This window comes from Cyanistes caeruleus, chromosome 1 (genome assembly GCF_971803275.1).
Source record: "Cyanistes caeruleus chromosome 1, bCyaCae1.hap1.1, whole genome shotgun sequence".
NCBI lineage: Eukaryota > Metazoa > Chordata > Aves > Passeriformes > Paridae > Cyanistes > Cyanistes caeruleus.
In genome coordinates, this window is record NC_141701.1 from 6,394,127 (window position 1) to 6,412,553 (window position 18,427).

At 39.9% G+C, this 18,427-nt stretch overlaps 1 protein-coding gene across 21 annotated transcripts in view; it reads left to right on the top strand.

The window, feature by feature from the left end:
* The window catches only part of FAM135B (family with sequence similarity 135 member B), a 286,821-nt gene that overhangs the window by 213,473 nt on the left and 54,921 nt on the right, over positions 1 to 18,427 (top strand). For all 21 annotated transcript variants that reach the window (XM_086877994.1, XM_086878035.1, XM_086878004.1 and 18 more), the window contains 3 exons: positions 7,331 to 7,470; positions 12,999 to 13,069; positions 14,947 to 15,120. In XM_086877994.1, the coding sequence (XP_086734120.1) occupies positions 7,331 to 7,470; positions 12,999 to 13,069; positions 14,947 to 15,120 (385 nt within the window). The remainder of the gene's footprint in view (positions 1 to 7,330; positions 7,471 to 12,998; positions 13,070 to 14,946; positions 15,121 to 18,427) is intronic.

Here is an 18,427-nt window from a genome sequence, read left to right on the forward strand (position 1 = left end):
CAAGGAATAAGACAGCATGTGCATGGATGGGTGAGGGAGATGGTCATCCATGAGAGAGATTGGGGTAGTTTATGGCAGTACCAGCCAGGATGCTGGGTGCTGTAGAGGTCACTCAGACTACAGCTAGGTGGATTGCAACTAGTCCAGACTGAGATTTTAAATGCTTTGGGGAGACCTCACTGAAGTCTTAAAGCACTTCAAAAAGAGGGAAAGAGAGACTTTTTTCACAAACAGGGGTAGGACAAGGGCAACAGTTTTAATCTAGAGGAGAGATTTAGATTAGATGTCAGCAGGAAATACTTCCTTTTCTTTGAGGGTGGAGAGGCCTTGGCATGGGCTGCACAGAGAAACTGTGGATGATCCATCCCTGGAGATAGCCAAGTCCAGGTTGGATGGGGTTGGAATAACCTGGTCTAGTGGAAGCTGTCCCTGCCCATGGCAGGGGTTGGACCTGGAGGATCCTTAAGGTCTCTTCCAACCCAAACCATGGTGTGATTCTGTGATTATTTTATGATGCTCTCTCTACCCATTTTTTGCCCCCTTCCCTGTTCACCTGTGTTTTACTGCCTTTGTGACTGCTTCCAAGCGGCTCCAGAGTGAGAACATCTAGCTGGGTTCAAGCTGCCTTCTGCTGGGATTTACCAGCAGCCGGCTTTCCACAGAGGCAGATTCGGAGAGATCACATGAACCGCTGACACCTCATGTCTGTGTGGGCAGTAACATAAGGTTTGTGGGTGGGAAAGTTTCAAAACGTTCACAGCTCATTCTCAAGTGAGTGCCTTGCAGTGCCCTCCCTGTCTGTGCACGAGTGACCTGGGAGAATGAACCCATCTGCCTCTAAAGGTATCATCTGCCTCCGGTTTTCCTGTGTGGAAACACGAGGATGATATGCTTCTTGTGGCCATGAATTAGGCTGAAATACAAATGTTTAAGTGTGCACTGGTATTTACAAAGAAACATTTACAGTCAAGCTCTTTTTACAGCTGCAGTATCTTGATTTCCCTGTATTATTGAAGAGCATCTCTTTCATTAAAGCAGAATCCTGCTATTCCATTTTTCTCAATAGCAGCATAATAATACTGCTTTTCTCAGATAGCAAGAGAGATTCAAGAAATTGCTAGAATTTGAGTAATTATCTAATTTCCAATTCTATAGTCATGAAGACATTAAAAAGGCTAGATCTGAAGTTAGATCTGTTTCCCATATGGATTTTTTCTGGCTGTTTAAGCACTCCTTATTTATCTTAGACCTCTGACACAGTGCTCATGAAACTGCAGAGAGCTAATTCTAGAGAAAACTGGTTGTAAACCTGAAGCTATACTTTTAAAAGGCCTGGAGTTGTAATTTTATATTTAGAATAAGAATTAAAAAAAAAAAACTTTCTCTGTTCTCTGCCTTGCATTGGGGATAGGAAGTAATGTAATATTTTCAGCAGCAGCATGTAGGCACTGAATTGTCACAGCTCATCCGTCCTTAATTTGAAAATGTAATAATTAATAATACTTTCATGGGCTGCAGAATAGAGGACAGAGTTCAGGTAAATCCTGTCTCTGCTCTTCCTTTGTTAAACCCAGAAGTTAAACTATACTAAACAAAAAATGGTTTTTGGAATGTTTTTGCTTCTGGAAAACAGAGGGGTATAAGTGTGTTGTTTTCCCCTGAAATTCTTAGCATTTATAGCCAAAACCTACAGGTTTAAAAGAAAAATTGTGTAGGATATAATTTGCTGTGCAGGAGGTTTTAATATGTTTCCTTTGGAGAAACAAATTTTTCACATTTCATTTTGGTCTCACACTCCTTGTTGTGTGGGGAAATCTAACATTATTAAAAGTTATTCTTAGTAAGATAGCAACTTTAAAATAAACCAAAGAACTAACTCCAAGGTTTTTTTCATGCTTCTAGTGCCTGTTGGAAGCAGAGATATAAAGTAATGTGAAGTGAGGTAATGAAGGATTTTTAAATTACCTTTCCTAACCTCTCCAAAACGAACTCATGACTTTCAAGGTATCCTCCTAACAGAGGAGCATTCCCTCATGAACTATTTCTTCATTAAGGGCTGTGCCACAAAGAATTTATATTTTAAAGCCTTCAAAAAGTAAATATGAGCAGACTTCCATCACTTCTCAAAGATTAATACTGCTGGGCAAATCTGGGTTTGCCATCCTATAAAATGTTGTTTGTCACTGATTCCAGTTTCCTTTGGCAGGTAGAGACATCATGAGGATGCACAACCAAAATGTAATTATGGAAAGAGTGTAGCTGGCGAGACTGGAGCACTCCAGCCACTGACATGGCAGACACAATGCAGAGGGTGTAAGGACAGGACAATCCTATTGCTTTGCAAACAGAAGGGCCCGTGTGACTCTGGTGGCTCTGGGGAAATCATTGATCATAAGTCTCAGCTACACCAAGACTTTGCCATTTCAGAGTTTCTCCTTGGCAGAAATCAGAGGTTGAGATATGCATGTGTCATTGTTTGCTCCATGGGAGAGTTATTGATCTAGAACGATCATGAAACTTCTCAAACCATTTTTATAGTGGTTAAAAAATAAATGAGTAAAGGAGGGTTCAAGTAGAAGAATTTTAAAGGAAAGTAATATAATTAGGCATCATGAAAGCAGAGAAAGAATGCTATAAATGCTCAGAGTTGAAAAATGTATAATTAGTATTTTCTGGAGTGAACAATTGGGATAATTGACTGTTGGAGTTTGGGAGGAGTGCTAATCTGTCTGGTGTGTGCATTAGGATCTTAGAAAGTTCAAGGGAACAGTTCTGACCTGCAGAATATTGCCACCACCTTCTTTTACTTTTCCCTAGAAATGTTTTCCTCTCCCCACATGAATGGGAGTGGTGTGAGGGTTCTCTTGGGGGAAATGACACAAACAAGAATATTTGAAAATTGAGAAAATTTGAGTCCCTGTCACACCAGCTGAGGGATGCTACCAGTCTGGCCAGCAACACTTTCAGTGGGGCTTTCAATTAGAAATTCCAATTGTTCTGGCATATCACACTCCTTCAAAACACAAATAGCACAGCAGGCAACAGGAGATCAATTCATTATCTACTTTATCAAATTATACCTACTGCCAACATCAAAGCTATGGCTGAGTGGGTTTTATCAGGGGGTTTGTCACATGTCCCTGTTAAAGGCTGAGGTTTCTGTTGGTGTCCTTCAGGTTTCAGTGCTGCTTCTAAGATTTCCCTTCCCCTTCCCTTCCCCTTCCCTTCCCTTCCCCTCCGATATCCACCACCCCAACCCACCTGAGTGCTTTTGTCCTGGCAGTGGTCAGATTTATACGGTTTCTTTTCTTGCTAAATTAGGTTTTAAATACATAGCAAAATCTTTTACAGGTCACCTATCCATCAATTCCTTTCTTGAAAGATTATCTGGGGAGAATTTTTCAAAGGCCTCCAGGATCTAAATAACCTCTCTCTGAATCTTTAAAGAGATGAGTAATTTCTGTATGATGTGCTGCAATAATATTTAGAAACCTCCGTCTTTAGAAACACCCAGATGGGAAAGTTAGGTAGACTAGAGTGTATCTGGGGAAGCTTGGAAGATTGTGTATGGAGAGAGAGGGAAAGCAGGACATGATACAGAGACTGGTCTGTGCAAGCACCCTGGGTATGAAAGCATCTGTAAGTGCAAAGAGCCTTTCCCCATTCCTTTTAAAAATGCCACTGTTCAATTGCCTGTGAATGAATTTCTAGGAATGATGGTGGGATGGCATGGGAAGAATAGTACGAGAGGGATGCATAAACAAGCTTTTCTCATTCTCTGAATGCCTGTGGAACACAGCTCTCCTCTTCATACTTACAATGGTTCTCACAGCCCCGAGAGCTCTTTTGCTTTCCAGTTAAACTGAAGAGGTATACAGCCCAAAGACAATAAGCAGGAAATTCAATAGACACTTAGGAAGAGAAGACAGGAAAACAGGATTCTTTCTAGCATAGGGAATACTGCACATGTCCCAAATAAATCTCCTGACAGGGAAATTTAATGATTAAAAATTCATCACAAAAAAATCAGACTTCCTTTTTTTTTAATTCACCAAAGCTCAAGCCTTTGAAACTGTGGAATAAATGCAGGTCAGAAGAGTTTTAGCTCCAGGTCTCACCTGGGAGTGGGAGCTCCCAGCAGGTTCCACACAGTGTGTCTGTCTCCTTTGTGCTGCCTGCAACTACTGAGATTTCTGAGCAGCTGAGGTTGTACTAGAAAGAGAGGTGGGAAAACCCATGGTTCCAGTCTTCTCTCTCACACTCTCCTGTGCTTTGTGCCAGAGGACAGAGGTCCTTGTGTGAGCACAGAGATTCACCTGCTGTGTCTCTTGAACATGGGATACACCTGCTGTGTTTTCTGAACATGGGATACACCTGCTGTGTTTTCTGAACATGGGATACACCTGCTGTGTTTTCTGAACATGGGATACACCTGCTGTGTTTTCTGAACATGGGATACACCTGCTGTGTTTTCTGCCAGCAAGGGTCTCTGAAGAATGGCAGCTGTGACAAGCACCAACCTCAGTGCCACTGTCTGTCACCCCAGACACATCTGGGGTGAGGAGAGACATAGGCTTCAGAAGGAATCCCAGGAACTAGGGGAAGTTTGGAAAGGTACCAGGATTATGTTTTCATGGAGTAGACTAAATAAGGATATGTTTGGAGCAGCAACTGCTTCTGGTTAGTGCAAGAGGCTCAAGCAGAGTGGTGTACCTGGTCCCTGTCCATACCTGAAAGCACAGAATATACCAGCAGGTGCTGCAGCCTGAAGGAAAATATCTGTGGAGATGTTGTCATTCATCTTTGGTTTGAGAGGCAGGATCCCTGCATTGCTGTTGGCATTGCCAAGACTGCCAAGCTGTCCTCTGAGGAAATTCCTGCTGCAGACTTAGGTCATGCTCTGAGAAGGGAAGAAGCCACCAGTGGATGGATGTGTTTAGGGGGGATCGGTCACTCATCTGCTGTAGTTCTCTGCCAGATGTCTGGAAAGGAGGTCTCCTTGCTTAAAACTGAGCATGTAACATCACACTCATTCTGATCTGAGACAGCCCCAAACAGTGTAGCATGACATTGACTTTGACCTTTCAAATAAGAGAAATGACTCCTTATGCCACCGTCAAATCCAGCTCCTAAAGCAATTACCCAAAAGGAGTGGTCTGCTCAGGAGTGTGTTTGAAAAGAAAATGAGATTAAACTTTACATCTGAGAGGAGTGCCAGTGTATCAATATCCAAATCAAATAACATAAAGTTTCCTTTGTCTGCCAGCTAGGAGTAAGAATGCATTATACCTCTAATATGATTTTTGCAGTGTCTGTAATATCATGAAGTTTAAATTAAAATAAATATGATTGCATGCTTTTGAAGATCTAATCAGGCTGAAACATTCTATCCTTACTGGTGTAGCACATGAAAATAAAATGTATTTATCTGGGCTGCCTGGATTTATGCATAACTAGTGTGCAGATGGGGTGGTGGGAAGACAATAGCAGGATTAAATACTTGGGCTGCTTCTGGGTGTGCTTGATAAAAGTCAGTAATAGGAAAATTATTTGAATGTAGCCTGGATGACACCACTATGGTTCAGATTATTAATTAGTTCAAGTCTGATTTGTCTTACTGTCATTTAGTCAATTTTGCCCCATATGATTTTTTCTTTTTTTCAGTGTCCATGCTGTTCCAGCTCCTGCAGACTGGCACCACAAAATTAATTATTATGACAAAACTCCATTCACTTGTCTACTTTTCTTCAGTAGCTTTTTATTTGGATTTTCTTAGTTGTTTTGAAGTCCTTTCTGTTCTTTTACTTTTATTCCCTCTAACCAAACTTTACCTCATAAAATATTTAATCCTCTGTCAGTTGTGACTCACTGACCTATGATAGCAAATTATATACAAATCTCAGCAGAAAAGAACTGTCCTGATTTGAAACTCTTGACAAAACAGCATCCCCTGAACTTTTATCTTACCATAGCTTGTGGTCCCAAAACAATTCTGCAAAGGGGCAAATTCCAATAAGTACCTCCTGAAAAACTATGCTTTCTAAAAAGCATTGCCTTCTGACTTTTTGATGATGATCACACATCTGTGTCTCTCTGAAGGACTAATCCTGGTACACCTTTTTTAATCACCCCTTCTCAGGAGAGCTCCAGAATACTATTTGTTAAAGGACTATATTTCAAAAACTCAGATTCCTACTGGACTGAGTGCTGGAAAGGGACAAAAGCAACTCTGTGTAAATTTTGCCACCTGTTGCTGCTCTGGGGCTTCAAAAGTAGAATTAGCAGGGGATTCTGATTACCAGCCAAGACAAGGCTTGAAAGATCTTAACTCTGGTGCCCAGCTGTTCATTTAAAAGTCATTGCAGGCTCCTCTGGAAGACATTTGCTGTAGTGCAAGTTGTTACCTTCAGTGTGAGTTTGTAAAGCTCAGCAAGCCACAGTTTTCCTCTTACTGAAAGGGGAATTGCTCAAAAAGAAGTAGACTTGAAGCAAAAATTTTCTTCAGCATAAAGGATGTTCTTTTTTTTTTAAAAATGATATCCTAAATTCCATAGGCTCCATTGTAATCAAAACAAAATACATGCACTGGAGGCGCCTAAAAGTTAGAAAGGAAAATCCCACCTGAGTTTATGTGATATTTGTGATGATGTGATAGAGCAGCACACTGGTGATGCTATTGGCTGAATTTGATATGGACCAGCTTAGGGTTTTGGTTCTTCAGTTCTTTTGATTTATCCAGTTTTTTTGGATCAAATTGATATCTCTCACATATGCCAAGGGCCTGAAGGATTACACAGGCATTTTGAAAATAAAGACTAAATTTTTATGTTTCTGTATTTTAAGATGCCTCTGCACTTGCAGTTTCTACATTCAAGATCTGCTATTGACTATTGTCCCCACTCCCAAGTAGTAACTTCTGGGAGTACCAGAGATGACAAGGAAATTCCCTCTTATGAAGGATGCCCATTGGAGAGAAAAGATGAAGTTTCACAGGTGAACTCCCACAGTCCTCATGGTGCTGGATGCACCAAGTTGAGCATTTGATGCTTTGGCTTTTATTAGAAATAAAGTTAATAGGTTAAGTGCTGTCATAGGATCAAGGATTCACACTTTGAAATTCAGCCTGCCTTAGAGTTTAACATTTGTTTATTTAAATATCATGTCTGTGAACCTACAACCCACAATAACAGCCTCTTCTACTACCATTAATTATTGAGAATTCAAGTGTTTAATTACAAGTACTACCTAGGTAACCCTGGAGTGAACTCATGTGATAAAAAATAATCTCCCTGCTGAAATCACACCAGGAGTCTGTATGTGTTTTGTGCAGGTGATTCCAGCCTTTGCTCGGCCTGCGTTCATGAAAACAATGTTTACAGCAGAATCTTTCAGATTTTGTACAGAAATGAAGAGATCATTCTTAACGAGTCAATGAACTTCAGAGTGCACCTACTTCTGGATGGTGAAAGGGTGAGTTGTTTTGGGATGCACATAAAAACCTGCAGGGCTGGGATTACTTAACTTTAGGTGTGCATTGCACAGGTGTCTCCATTTCACAAGTTCTGAAGAAGTCCGTGTGCTCCAGAGGTCTCATGAGTGCAGCTGGTGGAGGGAAGGGCAGTTTACCTGAGCAATCTCCAGCAGATGCATTAGAAGGAGATTGACTGTCCTGTGTCCATCAATACCTGTGATTTATTTGTTTGTACATGCTGACACCGCAAAACTCTGCATGAGGTCAGACAGACCCTCTGCATTGTGCCTCTTTATGAGGAGCAGGCTACACCTTGGCTTTCCTGTAGAATAAGGTGTTAACACACACTGATAAATCAGAATATCAGAAAATCACATGTCTCAACCAAAATTTGTCATTTGTGTACTGGATCACTCACTTTAAACAGCTGTGCTGATCAACCCCACCTGTGAGAAAACTGGGAGTCTGCTGCTTATTTCTAGAACCAGCTACTACTGCCATGTGCTATTTTTGCTCTCTTTTCCTCTCTCTCTTGTGACTGACATTTTATAGAGCTACCCAGCCCCTTTTCATCCTTCCGAGGTCTCCTGGCCTTTGTCCTTGGTGCTCCTGACTGCAGGAGCCCATGGGAGAGCTGCTGGAGCTTTCCCTTCCTCATAGTCCATGTACAACCCTTTAGCTTTCTGTGGGACCTCAGCAAAAATTTGTCCATCCTGAGACACTTCTCCCCTTTTTCCATCCACTCCTTCAGCCAGCAGGAGCAACTCACACAAGGTAAGAACACAATCTGGGACACCCAGCTTGTAGAACACCTTTGGCTTAATCTTACTGACATGAAACCAAAGTCTTCCAGCAGCAATTCCTGTTCCCAGGAGCTACAGGGGTGGAGCAATCTTTGTTCATGGAGAGCACTATTTTACTGAAATCTTAAATGGGAAGGGGAAAGAGAGTCACAGTAGAAGGGCATTCAGGCATGTCCAGTGTGCCACCACTGTGCTTTCCCAGCCTAGGGACTCGTACAAAGTGTATGGCATTGGTATTGCCCTCGGTGGTGACAAGAGACACAACAACAGCACCTTTGCAAAGTCAGCTTGTCATCAAAAAGAGGCACTGTGAGTTTCACAGCCAGAGTGAATCATGTGCTGTGTGGTGAACTCGGGGCCAGAGACACTCACCTTGTCCTTTGTATAACTTTCATTTGATCATGATGAGATTTAAAATTCCTTTTTTGTCTTATTTCAAAACATATATATATACATATATAGAGACATATATGTGTTATGTACATCTTATTTAGAGATCTAAATTGAAACAGCTTGAGAACCCAATTTAAGCTTAACATGCTTCCTTTTCTCTCCCACTTTCCTTTTGCTGTTTTGGTTTTGATTTCTTTTTTTTTTGGTTTTTCTTTTTTTCATGATGGTGTCATCAATTTATTCCTCCCTAGAATTGTTGGTTTTGCTTATGTGAGAAATTACTAAATGCATGTCTATCAATATTTGTTCGGAAATGTCCTAGCATGCTTTATCCAGTATTAATTTTATCCTTTCTCTGTGGAATAGCTCTGACTAAATATCCCTCCCCTCAAATTACAGCAGCTTCCACTGTGTTGAACAGGGATGATTTCTGATGATTTTTTCATTGTTATTCAGGAAAGTTGTGCACCTCACAAAATGGAAAATAAAAAACAGCCCACAAGATGCCTCACAGCTAAAACTCATTGTGACTCTTGATGTGCTGTGTGCAGCACCATGTGGCTTTCCATAGGAGATTCCTTGGGAAGAGGACAGCTGCACAATTCTGTACTTACAATGTGGATTTGCACAGAGAAACTCATTTTTTTCTGTGTGGTGAAGTATCTTTGGGTTTTCCTGGATGCAGAATAAGAGGATAAGCAGGTCTGTTGTTCCAGATGGGTTGCTGAAGGCACTCTAAAGAATCAAATACAAAAAATAAAGATCTGTAAAAATTTTTATGTATTGAGCAGATTAGCACAGTTCACTTTTGATTAATGCTCCTAGGCTTCTTTTTTCTGCTTTGATGTCTTGGTCTCCACAGCTTTGCAAATTTGATATAAATGTGGGAGAGACCGATGTGTGCCACTACTACATCCACAACTATTCAGAGACAGTTTTGTATCTTTGTCACATAATCTCCTGTGTTGGATGAAATCCTTGCAATGTGGTGTTGGCAAGACAGCTAGAGATTTTTAAAGTGTTTTAAATATCATCTGTGTTCATAACTCTTAATTTATTTAGCACACAACAGGTGTGAATCCTTTTTTGTGCCTCTTGTGTGCTATGGTGATTTTTCTTGGTTGAGGGTGAAGGTTCTGTTCACTGTTTTTTTCTGTGGATGGAAGTTATAATAAATAGACAAAGGAGTTAGTCTGGGTAATGGAAGTATTGAGTTCATACACTCCATCCAGTCAGAGCTGGAATCATCCAAAAATATATTAAGGGAGCATTGTTCCTCCTGGTGCTCAGGTAGTTTTGCTGTTGAGATGTTTTGCTCAGACAAAAAAACTCCAAACAAGCAAAACCAAAGAAGCAAGCAACAAAACCAATGTGGATGTCCAAATTAGAATATTTGCTATTTTTGTTTGTTTGTTTGTTTGTTTGTTTGTTTTATTCTCCCCCTCCTCCTTTAGCATAACACTAGATACACTTAAGTATGTAAATATGTATATATCTATTTTTTTTTTGCCTGGTATTAAATGGAAAGAAGCACTATTATTTGTCTAGAAGTGGCACTGAACATGCCTTTCACCATATAAATGGTGCTTTAAATCTCTTTGGTTTATTTGATGTCTTTTTCTATATTGTCCCAGCATACAGAATTTTTTAATTCAGAGGAAAAAATATTGCATGGCTGGGTCAGAATTTATTGTTATGAAGAACTCTAATTTATTTTCATAAGCTTTTGCTTTCTTTCTTATTAGATAAGAAGCTTTGTCTCTTCCATCATGCAGTAGAACAGATAACTTCTCTGGCTTCTTCCTTGCTGGCTCCATGCAGGGAAAATTTAGTGGCAGGGAGAGAACAGAGTAAGGCAAGCTGGAATATGAAAGTATATTAGATTTCATATTTTCCAGAGAAATATAAGTGATCTGGGACATCCAGATCATTCAGTTTGGCACTCTGGCTAAATGGGTAAATATTAGGGAGGAAATAAGGAAAATGTTACCTCTGCAGTGAGAACTGTGATCAGTTTTATGTGGGGTTTTGCACTATTCTCATCAGTCTGATTTCATTACAGTTTTGGGATTTTAAATATCTAATTTATGCAGCTTACTGCATGACCCCATGCAGTGAAGAGCATCTCCTGGTCTCTCAGGCATCTGCTCACTGCCTCAAGGTGTTTGGGTGAGTGTCACCAGCGACTGAACTTGTTTGGAGCACAGACTCAGATCTCAGTGGCTGTTGCAGATGCTCAGCAATGCTGGGCACAGACCCAAAATTTCATTCCTTTTATTTGGAGGAGGATGAGGTTTTCTTTGTCTGAAGCACTATATTCCTAGTTTCAATTCAGAATGTATCTTCAGTAATGATTACATTTTTTGCCATTGCCAGCAACTGGTTTTGTTTTTTTTTATTAATGAGCAACTCGTTAAAAAGGAAAAAATTGTTTGTTTTTAATTTTTTTATGAAAGACATACTTCCAGGTGTTTTGAGACAATCACAAAAGAGAAAGTGCATTTTCAATATATAGAAGTGGGAATTTTCCCTTCACATCTCTATGCCTGTGGCCATGCTAGAAGAAATACCATATTACTTCTGAAGGGATTAAATTTAACATCCTTCAGAATTTTTTCAAAGCACAATCAATCCTTGACTCTCAATTTTCTTACTCAACAGGAAAAGATTGTATATTGTCAATGCAGTTTCACCTTTGGAAAACCTGGCTAAATGTGGTTTATGTTTTTTATTTTATGAATCCTACCTGTCAGAGCAGGGTAGATGCCTCTGAAAATGCCTTCAGTGCATTTTTAGTGTAGTCTGTGCTCTGTTGTTAAGATGATGATGATCAGCTTTAGAAAACAGGGTTCATCTTGCCTGTTTTAAGCCATCTAAAATGCAAATGTATCTTGAGCAAGATATTTCTCTAAACTCTATCTATTGTCAATGGCAAGAGACAGGTACAAACAGAAATTAATTGTCCTGCTCCTGTGGATACCTCAGGATGAAGCAGGTCACTCTCTGCCTCTGCTTATTGCTTGCCACTGACAGAAGACAGAACCCAAAAATCTCATATTTTTGTTGCAAAAATTGGGTAAAAATAATTTGTATTTATAATACCATACCCCCCAGTGAATAACTTCAATCTTCCATATTTATTTCCATGCACCTGCTTCTGACATGCTATAAAAGATATTTACATTCACAAAAAAACCTATTCTGGTTATAAAAATATGTACTTTTTTTGTTCATATTTCCATTTAGGTGGTTAGAAATTAATTTTCTTTGTTATATTAAACTTATTTTTATTGGGGAAGAATTGGCATTTCAAAGGAGTGAAAAATAAAGTGCAGGACAGCTTTATTCTCATCTATTCTAATTTATTTATTTCCATTGATTACAGTTGTTTTAACTGTGCCAAGCTGGGATCTGTTATCCAATTTAGTTCTTTCCTGGTGAATGTAATGAACTACTAGCTCTAGCACTGTCTCCAAAAATCCAATCAAACTATTTTATTGACAATAAAAGGAGGGTAATTTCACTGGTGGGACCTGTTGAGTTAGAATGGAGGTACCAGTGAGTCACACATAATTTCTTCAGTGGTTTTGATGAGCAGAATCCTGCCATATGTAGACACACTCAGCCATACAAGTCAAACTTCTGTTTTAGTTTTAAAAACAACCAAGACCTTTGAATTTTGGAAAGAAAATGGTCTGCATGAGAATCAATTACAAACTCCTTCCATGAATCTGCTGAGGACCTGAAAGAGTGACTGTGAGGCAGGAAAGCCTGGGTTTGCTGAGACATAAACTCAAAGATCAATGATGAGTGATCAGAAATTCCCAGGATTATTTGAGTTTCTGAGTGTTTTAGGCTGTAAACTTTGAAATTTCTATTAGTTACAGGTAGGTAACCACATGGATTTGGGGCAATTTCTCATCCAGGAAAACCCAGTCCTTGCTTTCTTTCAGCTGATAAGATAACCCAAACAAAGGCTCGCTCAGTGAGGGACAGCAGCCTCAGAAATGCTCCTCAGGCTCTCAGTGTGCAAGAGCAAGGATAACAAATGCAGAGCCTGGTGCTCTCGGGTTCCTCTTGTCTGGAGTGATTTTTTTGACATGTCATGGCATCTGGGGGCAGATAACACCTCTGACTGCTCTGGTTCCCTCTGATTCCTTCAGCAATTACCTTGACTCACTGTCACATTTGTTTCTTTCAGCCTCTGTGCTGTCATGCTGCTGTTGCTGTGTAGTTTTGCCTTTGCTCTTATCAGACAAACCCACCCACCTTTGCCTTCTGTGTTGTAGGTGCCAACTTACAAAAGCAACCTTGTCTCTCTCTTTTTGCAGGTGGAAGATGCATTGAATGAAGCAGATTTTCAGCTCAAGCTGGACCTGCACTTTACTGATAGTGAGCAACAGTAAGTGCTGGTTTAAAGATCAGTTGGTAATGTGGGGGTCTGTTCAACTGGAAAATTATTTTGATGAAATGAGTCCTTTTTTTCAAAAAGGAGAGCTTTGATACATTTTCCTTAGTGTTGAAGTTTTCCTGTTTCTTCTCTCTGCATTTGAAGTGTGTATCTCATATTCCTTCTTAAAGGAAGAACATTTTTTTGTCATTTAAGTGTAATTTTCTCAAAGATTTTAAGTGTTTCTATATCTCTGCTGCTGTTAAAGGGAATATCATCATTGACCTCCATGTGCTCAGGGTCTGTGACTCAGGAAAGAGTTTATCTCAGGAGGCAATGAAGTATTTTCTGGCTGGAAACAGGAGTTATAAACACGCTAAGCACTTTTCTTCTATTAAGAAGATAGCCTCTACATCTTAGGAGGAAGTAGTTTTCCTATTGAATTTGATTTCCTTTAACTGAATTTGATTCTGTAATCTTGGGTGAAGTGGGAGTAACATCCCTTCCTGAGACACAGCGGGAAGTGTGATCCCAGATGTTACTGAGCCTCCCTGAATCAGGGAAAAGGGTTCCAGTGACTTGAGTAGAATTTATGGGGAGTGGGAGGGGATGCAGAGGAATCATCTGAGCTGTGTTTCACGCTGAGACTGTCCCCGTGGGATATTGTTCATACCCACGGAGCACGTAAACAAATTTCAAGAGCATGTTTCTGTTATCTTCAAGACACAAAAAGAGAAAACTTGTTCTCTCAGGAGGGGGGGACTTGACTGTCAGTGCTTATGGGTCTTGAAGAGAGAAAAAATAAACATTAAACTGCAGCAAAAAATAAAAGTAACTGAAACATATAAATTACGGAATTGTGCTCTGACTGATACACTTAATATCTGTTATCACCTGAAAGATTGGTGTGATTTACTATAAACAAAAGTAGTGATTTTTAGAAAATTATATCATTTGAACATTTCTTGGAACAAACCATGCACCACTCAACCATCTATTCCTAGGTTTTCTTAGCTCTGGGAAACAATTGGCTTCAGAAGTGTCTTAAGTGTTTTAAAATAATTCCTCTTAAGAAGTTCCACTTGCATTGGGAGGATCTATTTAGGCATGCTCCAGGTTTACAGCTCAGTCTCCTGCTCTGCAGATGACTCAGATGTCATGTGGTTGACTGCACACTAGGATGGTTTTTCTGGAATAGTTATAAACAAACTTTAAATAAAAGTCTTGACTTTTATTTACTAAAAAGAAAAAACAAAAACAACCCAAAATCCAGAGAAGCTAGTCCAACCTGTATTGATTTCTGCAGTTACTTCAATTTCTCTTTTCAATTTTGGCCTCTTCTAAAAATTTTTTTTTTTCAGATAGACAAACTATAAAGGTACACTGAATATTTTCATCTGTGTCTGACACAGGACTGCTTCTAACTCTCACAGATTGCCTGAGCTGATTGTTCTTACAAAGAAGAAGACAAGCAGTGTGGTGTCCCATCTATGAACACTCAAATAATCTGAATAGTTTTCTAAATGTATTTCCTTCTGCTATTTAGATCTTGATGTGCCTACTAGTGCATAGCTGGCATCGAGGGCAATTACCAGGGAAAACCAGAATTGTGTCACATCTGTTCTTCTTTTATACCGTATATTCATATATAACTGCATATGTTCATTATTTTTTTGTATTTCTATTTATATTAATTATATCTACATTAGTATTAATATTTATGTTTGGCACAAATACAGCACAAGATGTTCTCCAGTCATGTTAACCCTTATGGAGCTGGGGAGTGATAAAATTTCACCTCAAGCCGTCTCTGTGCGCTGCCTGTGGCGCGTTACAGGCTGTGACGAGTCAGCCTTTCACTGACCCCTGTAAACCCGCTTCCCTTGCAGGCTGAGGGATGTCCCAGCCATCCCCATGATCAGCAGCCGCACTCTGTGTCTGCACTTCCACCCCCGCCGGGGGCTGCACCACCACGTTCCCGTCATGTTTGACTATTTCCACCTGTCCGTGGTCTCCGTCACGGTGCACGCGTCCCTGGTGGCTTTGCACCAGCCTCTGATCAGGTAACGGGCACGGCAGAGGGAGGAGGCTCCTCTGCTGAATTCTCTTGTACAATTTGTTCATTGGATGGGAGGGACAGAGAGGATAATTTAATTTAAGGGTTTCTGGTCCTTGGCTGAGAGTGTGGAGATTGGGGGTTAGAACCAAACTCTGACACAGTCCTCTTCTCTTGGTAAGACACTGGGGATCCGGTCAAAAAATTACAAACTTTTGGGAAAGAGGTTAAGAATTTGGATTAGTCTTGATCTCTATTCCCTATCTGGGAAATGAGGAAAGTGAAAATTACATTTTCCTTGGTGTTTTTTCCTCTTTAGTCTAAAAGCAACTAAAAGCATTTAGATTTTTTCTCTCTGATGATTTGTAAAGCGCTCAGGGCAGCTGGAATCATCCGTGGCCTCTGTGCATGACCATAATTCATAAAGATGTTAGGAGGAGGCACGCAGGAGACAGTGCTAAGGTTACTTATTTTTCCTTTGCAGCATCATCTGGTTTGACTGTGCAGCACTGTAGTACCAGCTGAGGTCTAGGTGTGATTTATGTTATCTGATTCATAATGACAAGAAAGTAATTCAGAACTCCTTCAAGTAAAACAGGGCTGGAGGTCAGTATCCTCTAATATTTAGAGTAGATGAAGGGAAGCAAAGGTCTTTCTTTACTCAGAGCCCAATTTAGTCAGCATGTGAGATAGAGAGGGCTGGGAGGGAGGGAACTCCTTTGGTTTTGAAGCAAAATGCAGTGTTTGGATTTGTTCAGCTTCCCTTAATTCCAGAAAAGTCTTTTTTCCCAAATGACCAAGAGATCTTAATTTTGTCAAATATTGTGCGAAGAGCACAGTGTCAGAAAGGAAAGATTAATCTGTAGAGTTTGTTTTCCTCAGGTTTCGTGTTTTGACTTAATACTTTGCTTCAGTTCTCCATTAGGGTGAAGGAATTGCTTGAACGTGATGTCAGAAATGAATTGGGATTGTAAGATATTGAGCCTGAGGTTGTGAGAAGTTAAGAAGTTGTTGATGCCCCATCCCTGAAACTGTTCAAGGTCAAATTGGATGGGGCTTTGAGCAGCCTGGTCTAGTGGAAGCTGTCCCTGCCCATGGCAGGAAGGTTGAAATTAGATAATCTCAAAGGTCCCTTCCAAACCAAAACCAAAATCATAAGGTTCTATGATTCTGTGAGACGTGACAGGGATGTGTCTCATATCAGCAGATCACACTGACATATCTGTGTTGTGCTGATGTGATACAGGTAACTGCTGTGTCTCTGATTTTCTGTGTGTTGACTTTTTAAACAGTGAATCAGCTTGTAACAGACTACTTCTAACCAGATAGTTTTGATCAGATAATTTGCTCATTCTTCTACTATAGGAAAGGATGAAAGAACAATAGCTTTTAAGAAGCTTAATGATTATTTTGAGTTCTGTGTTATCCTCTAGTGAACGGTGTTGCACAGCCTTGTAACTGTTATTAGGCATAAATCACACGATGAGCAACTGTTCCATAGTCAGATTATTATAGCTTTTAAAATACTATTTTGTGGACATTTGTGAAGTATACAATGTATTTACTTAATGCAGTGGAATGACGGTTTTTGGCAACACAATATACAGTCTCATTTGCTTTAGCCCATAAAATCATTTTAAAGTGCGATAGTGAGGATTTATCTTCTTCTTGATAAATATTCCAAACCTGAAGAGTTTTTATTTCATGCATTCTTTAAGTATAAATCAGGGTGGAGACCGTAATGTAAAACAAATGGCACTTCCAAGCATTCTAAAACAAAACCAGCCAATTAAAACTTATTTGGGTTTCCCACAACTCAGATTTTTCCTTTTAATAATTTACCATTGAAGTTTATTAGGAGCATTAAAAAATTAAGTATACAATCAGACTTTTTTTTCTTAACACAATAGAACCTGAATGACTAGAGAGTCTCTTTTTTATTTTTTTGTCACATTATAGAAAAAAATAAACCCAAATCATACAATCACTGAGTGGACTGTGTTGGAAGGGACCTTAAAAATCATTTAATTCCAGCCCTCCTGACATGGGCAGGGACACCTCCCACTAGACCAGGCTGTTCAGAGCCCCATTCAGGCTGGCCTTGAACATATCCAAGGAGATGAGGATAATTATATTATGAAGAAAAAAAGTACCTATGCAGTGTTTTATTGTGGTTTCATTTGTTACCTTGAATTGGTCCATCATGGTATGTACTTTGTGTGTATGTACACATTATTCCTACATATATCTATAGACTCATATGTAAAATCGCAACAGTTCTAGACCTACCCTGAAAATAATTATGTAAAATTGAAATTCACTGCTGCATTGAAGTTTTCTTGCAACACTAATTTGCCTGAAGCACACCTATCAGCTCATATATGCCCTCTGGACTTAGCTTTTCATATTTTGGCAGCTCTGTTGACAAATTAGATACTCTTGTTCAACTTGCTCCATTTTGTTTGTGTTTAAAGAGGAAAACCAGCAAGACCAGTTCAGGCCTTTTCCTTCACGGTAATGTACACTCACAAACAGCTCCTGCTGGGGAAACCTTTCCAGGGTGCCTCCATTACCTCCTGCTTCTTTGACAAATGAACATTTTGATATTGATGTTTGTCCCGGCTAAAAATTCTGATATAATAAATATTACATTAGGTTTGAGACTTTGAAGCCCTCAACTTTTACCAACCTGAGAATGAGTGAAATTCACATGTCTGGAATCCTTTGCAGGCTTCTGGATGGAAATTTTTTGATTCAGCTTTTCTGAAAAGTGTAACACAGTTTTTTGGTTGGGTCCAAGTTCATGGCAATGGCTAATGGCTTTGTGAGAGGCTGGGTAGGAAGGTGGTGAGGCAGACTTTGAGTGAACTCATCTCCAGCCTTGTTAGCACAGAATGGTTTGGGTTGGAAGGTACCTTAAAGATATTTTAGTTCCAACTCCCCTTCCTTGGGCAGGGACACCTTTTGCTATCCCAGGTTGCTCCAAGTCCCATCCAATCTGGCCTTGGACACTTCCAGGGATGGGGCAGCCACAGCTTCTCTGGGCAGCCTGTGCCAGTGTCTCACCACCCTCACAGTAAAAAAAAAAAAAAAAAAAAAAAAGTCATCCTAAAATCTGTTTTTGTTCTTTTTTTTTTTTTTTCAGTATAAAGCCATTTCCCCTTGTTCTATCACTACATCCCTTTGTCAAACATCTCTTTCCTTCTTTTTTATAATCTACCCTTAGGTACTGAACAGTGCTGCAATGTCCCCTGGAGTCTTTTCTTCTCACGGCTGAACAACCCCAGCTCTCTCAGCCTTTCCTCAGAGGAGAG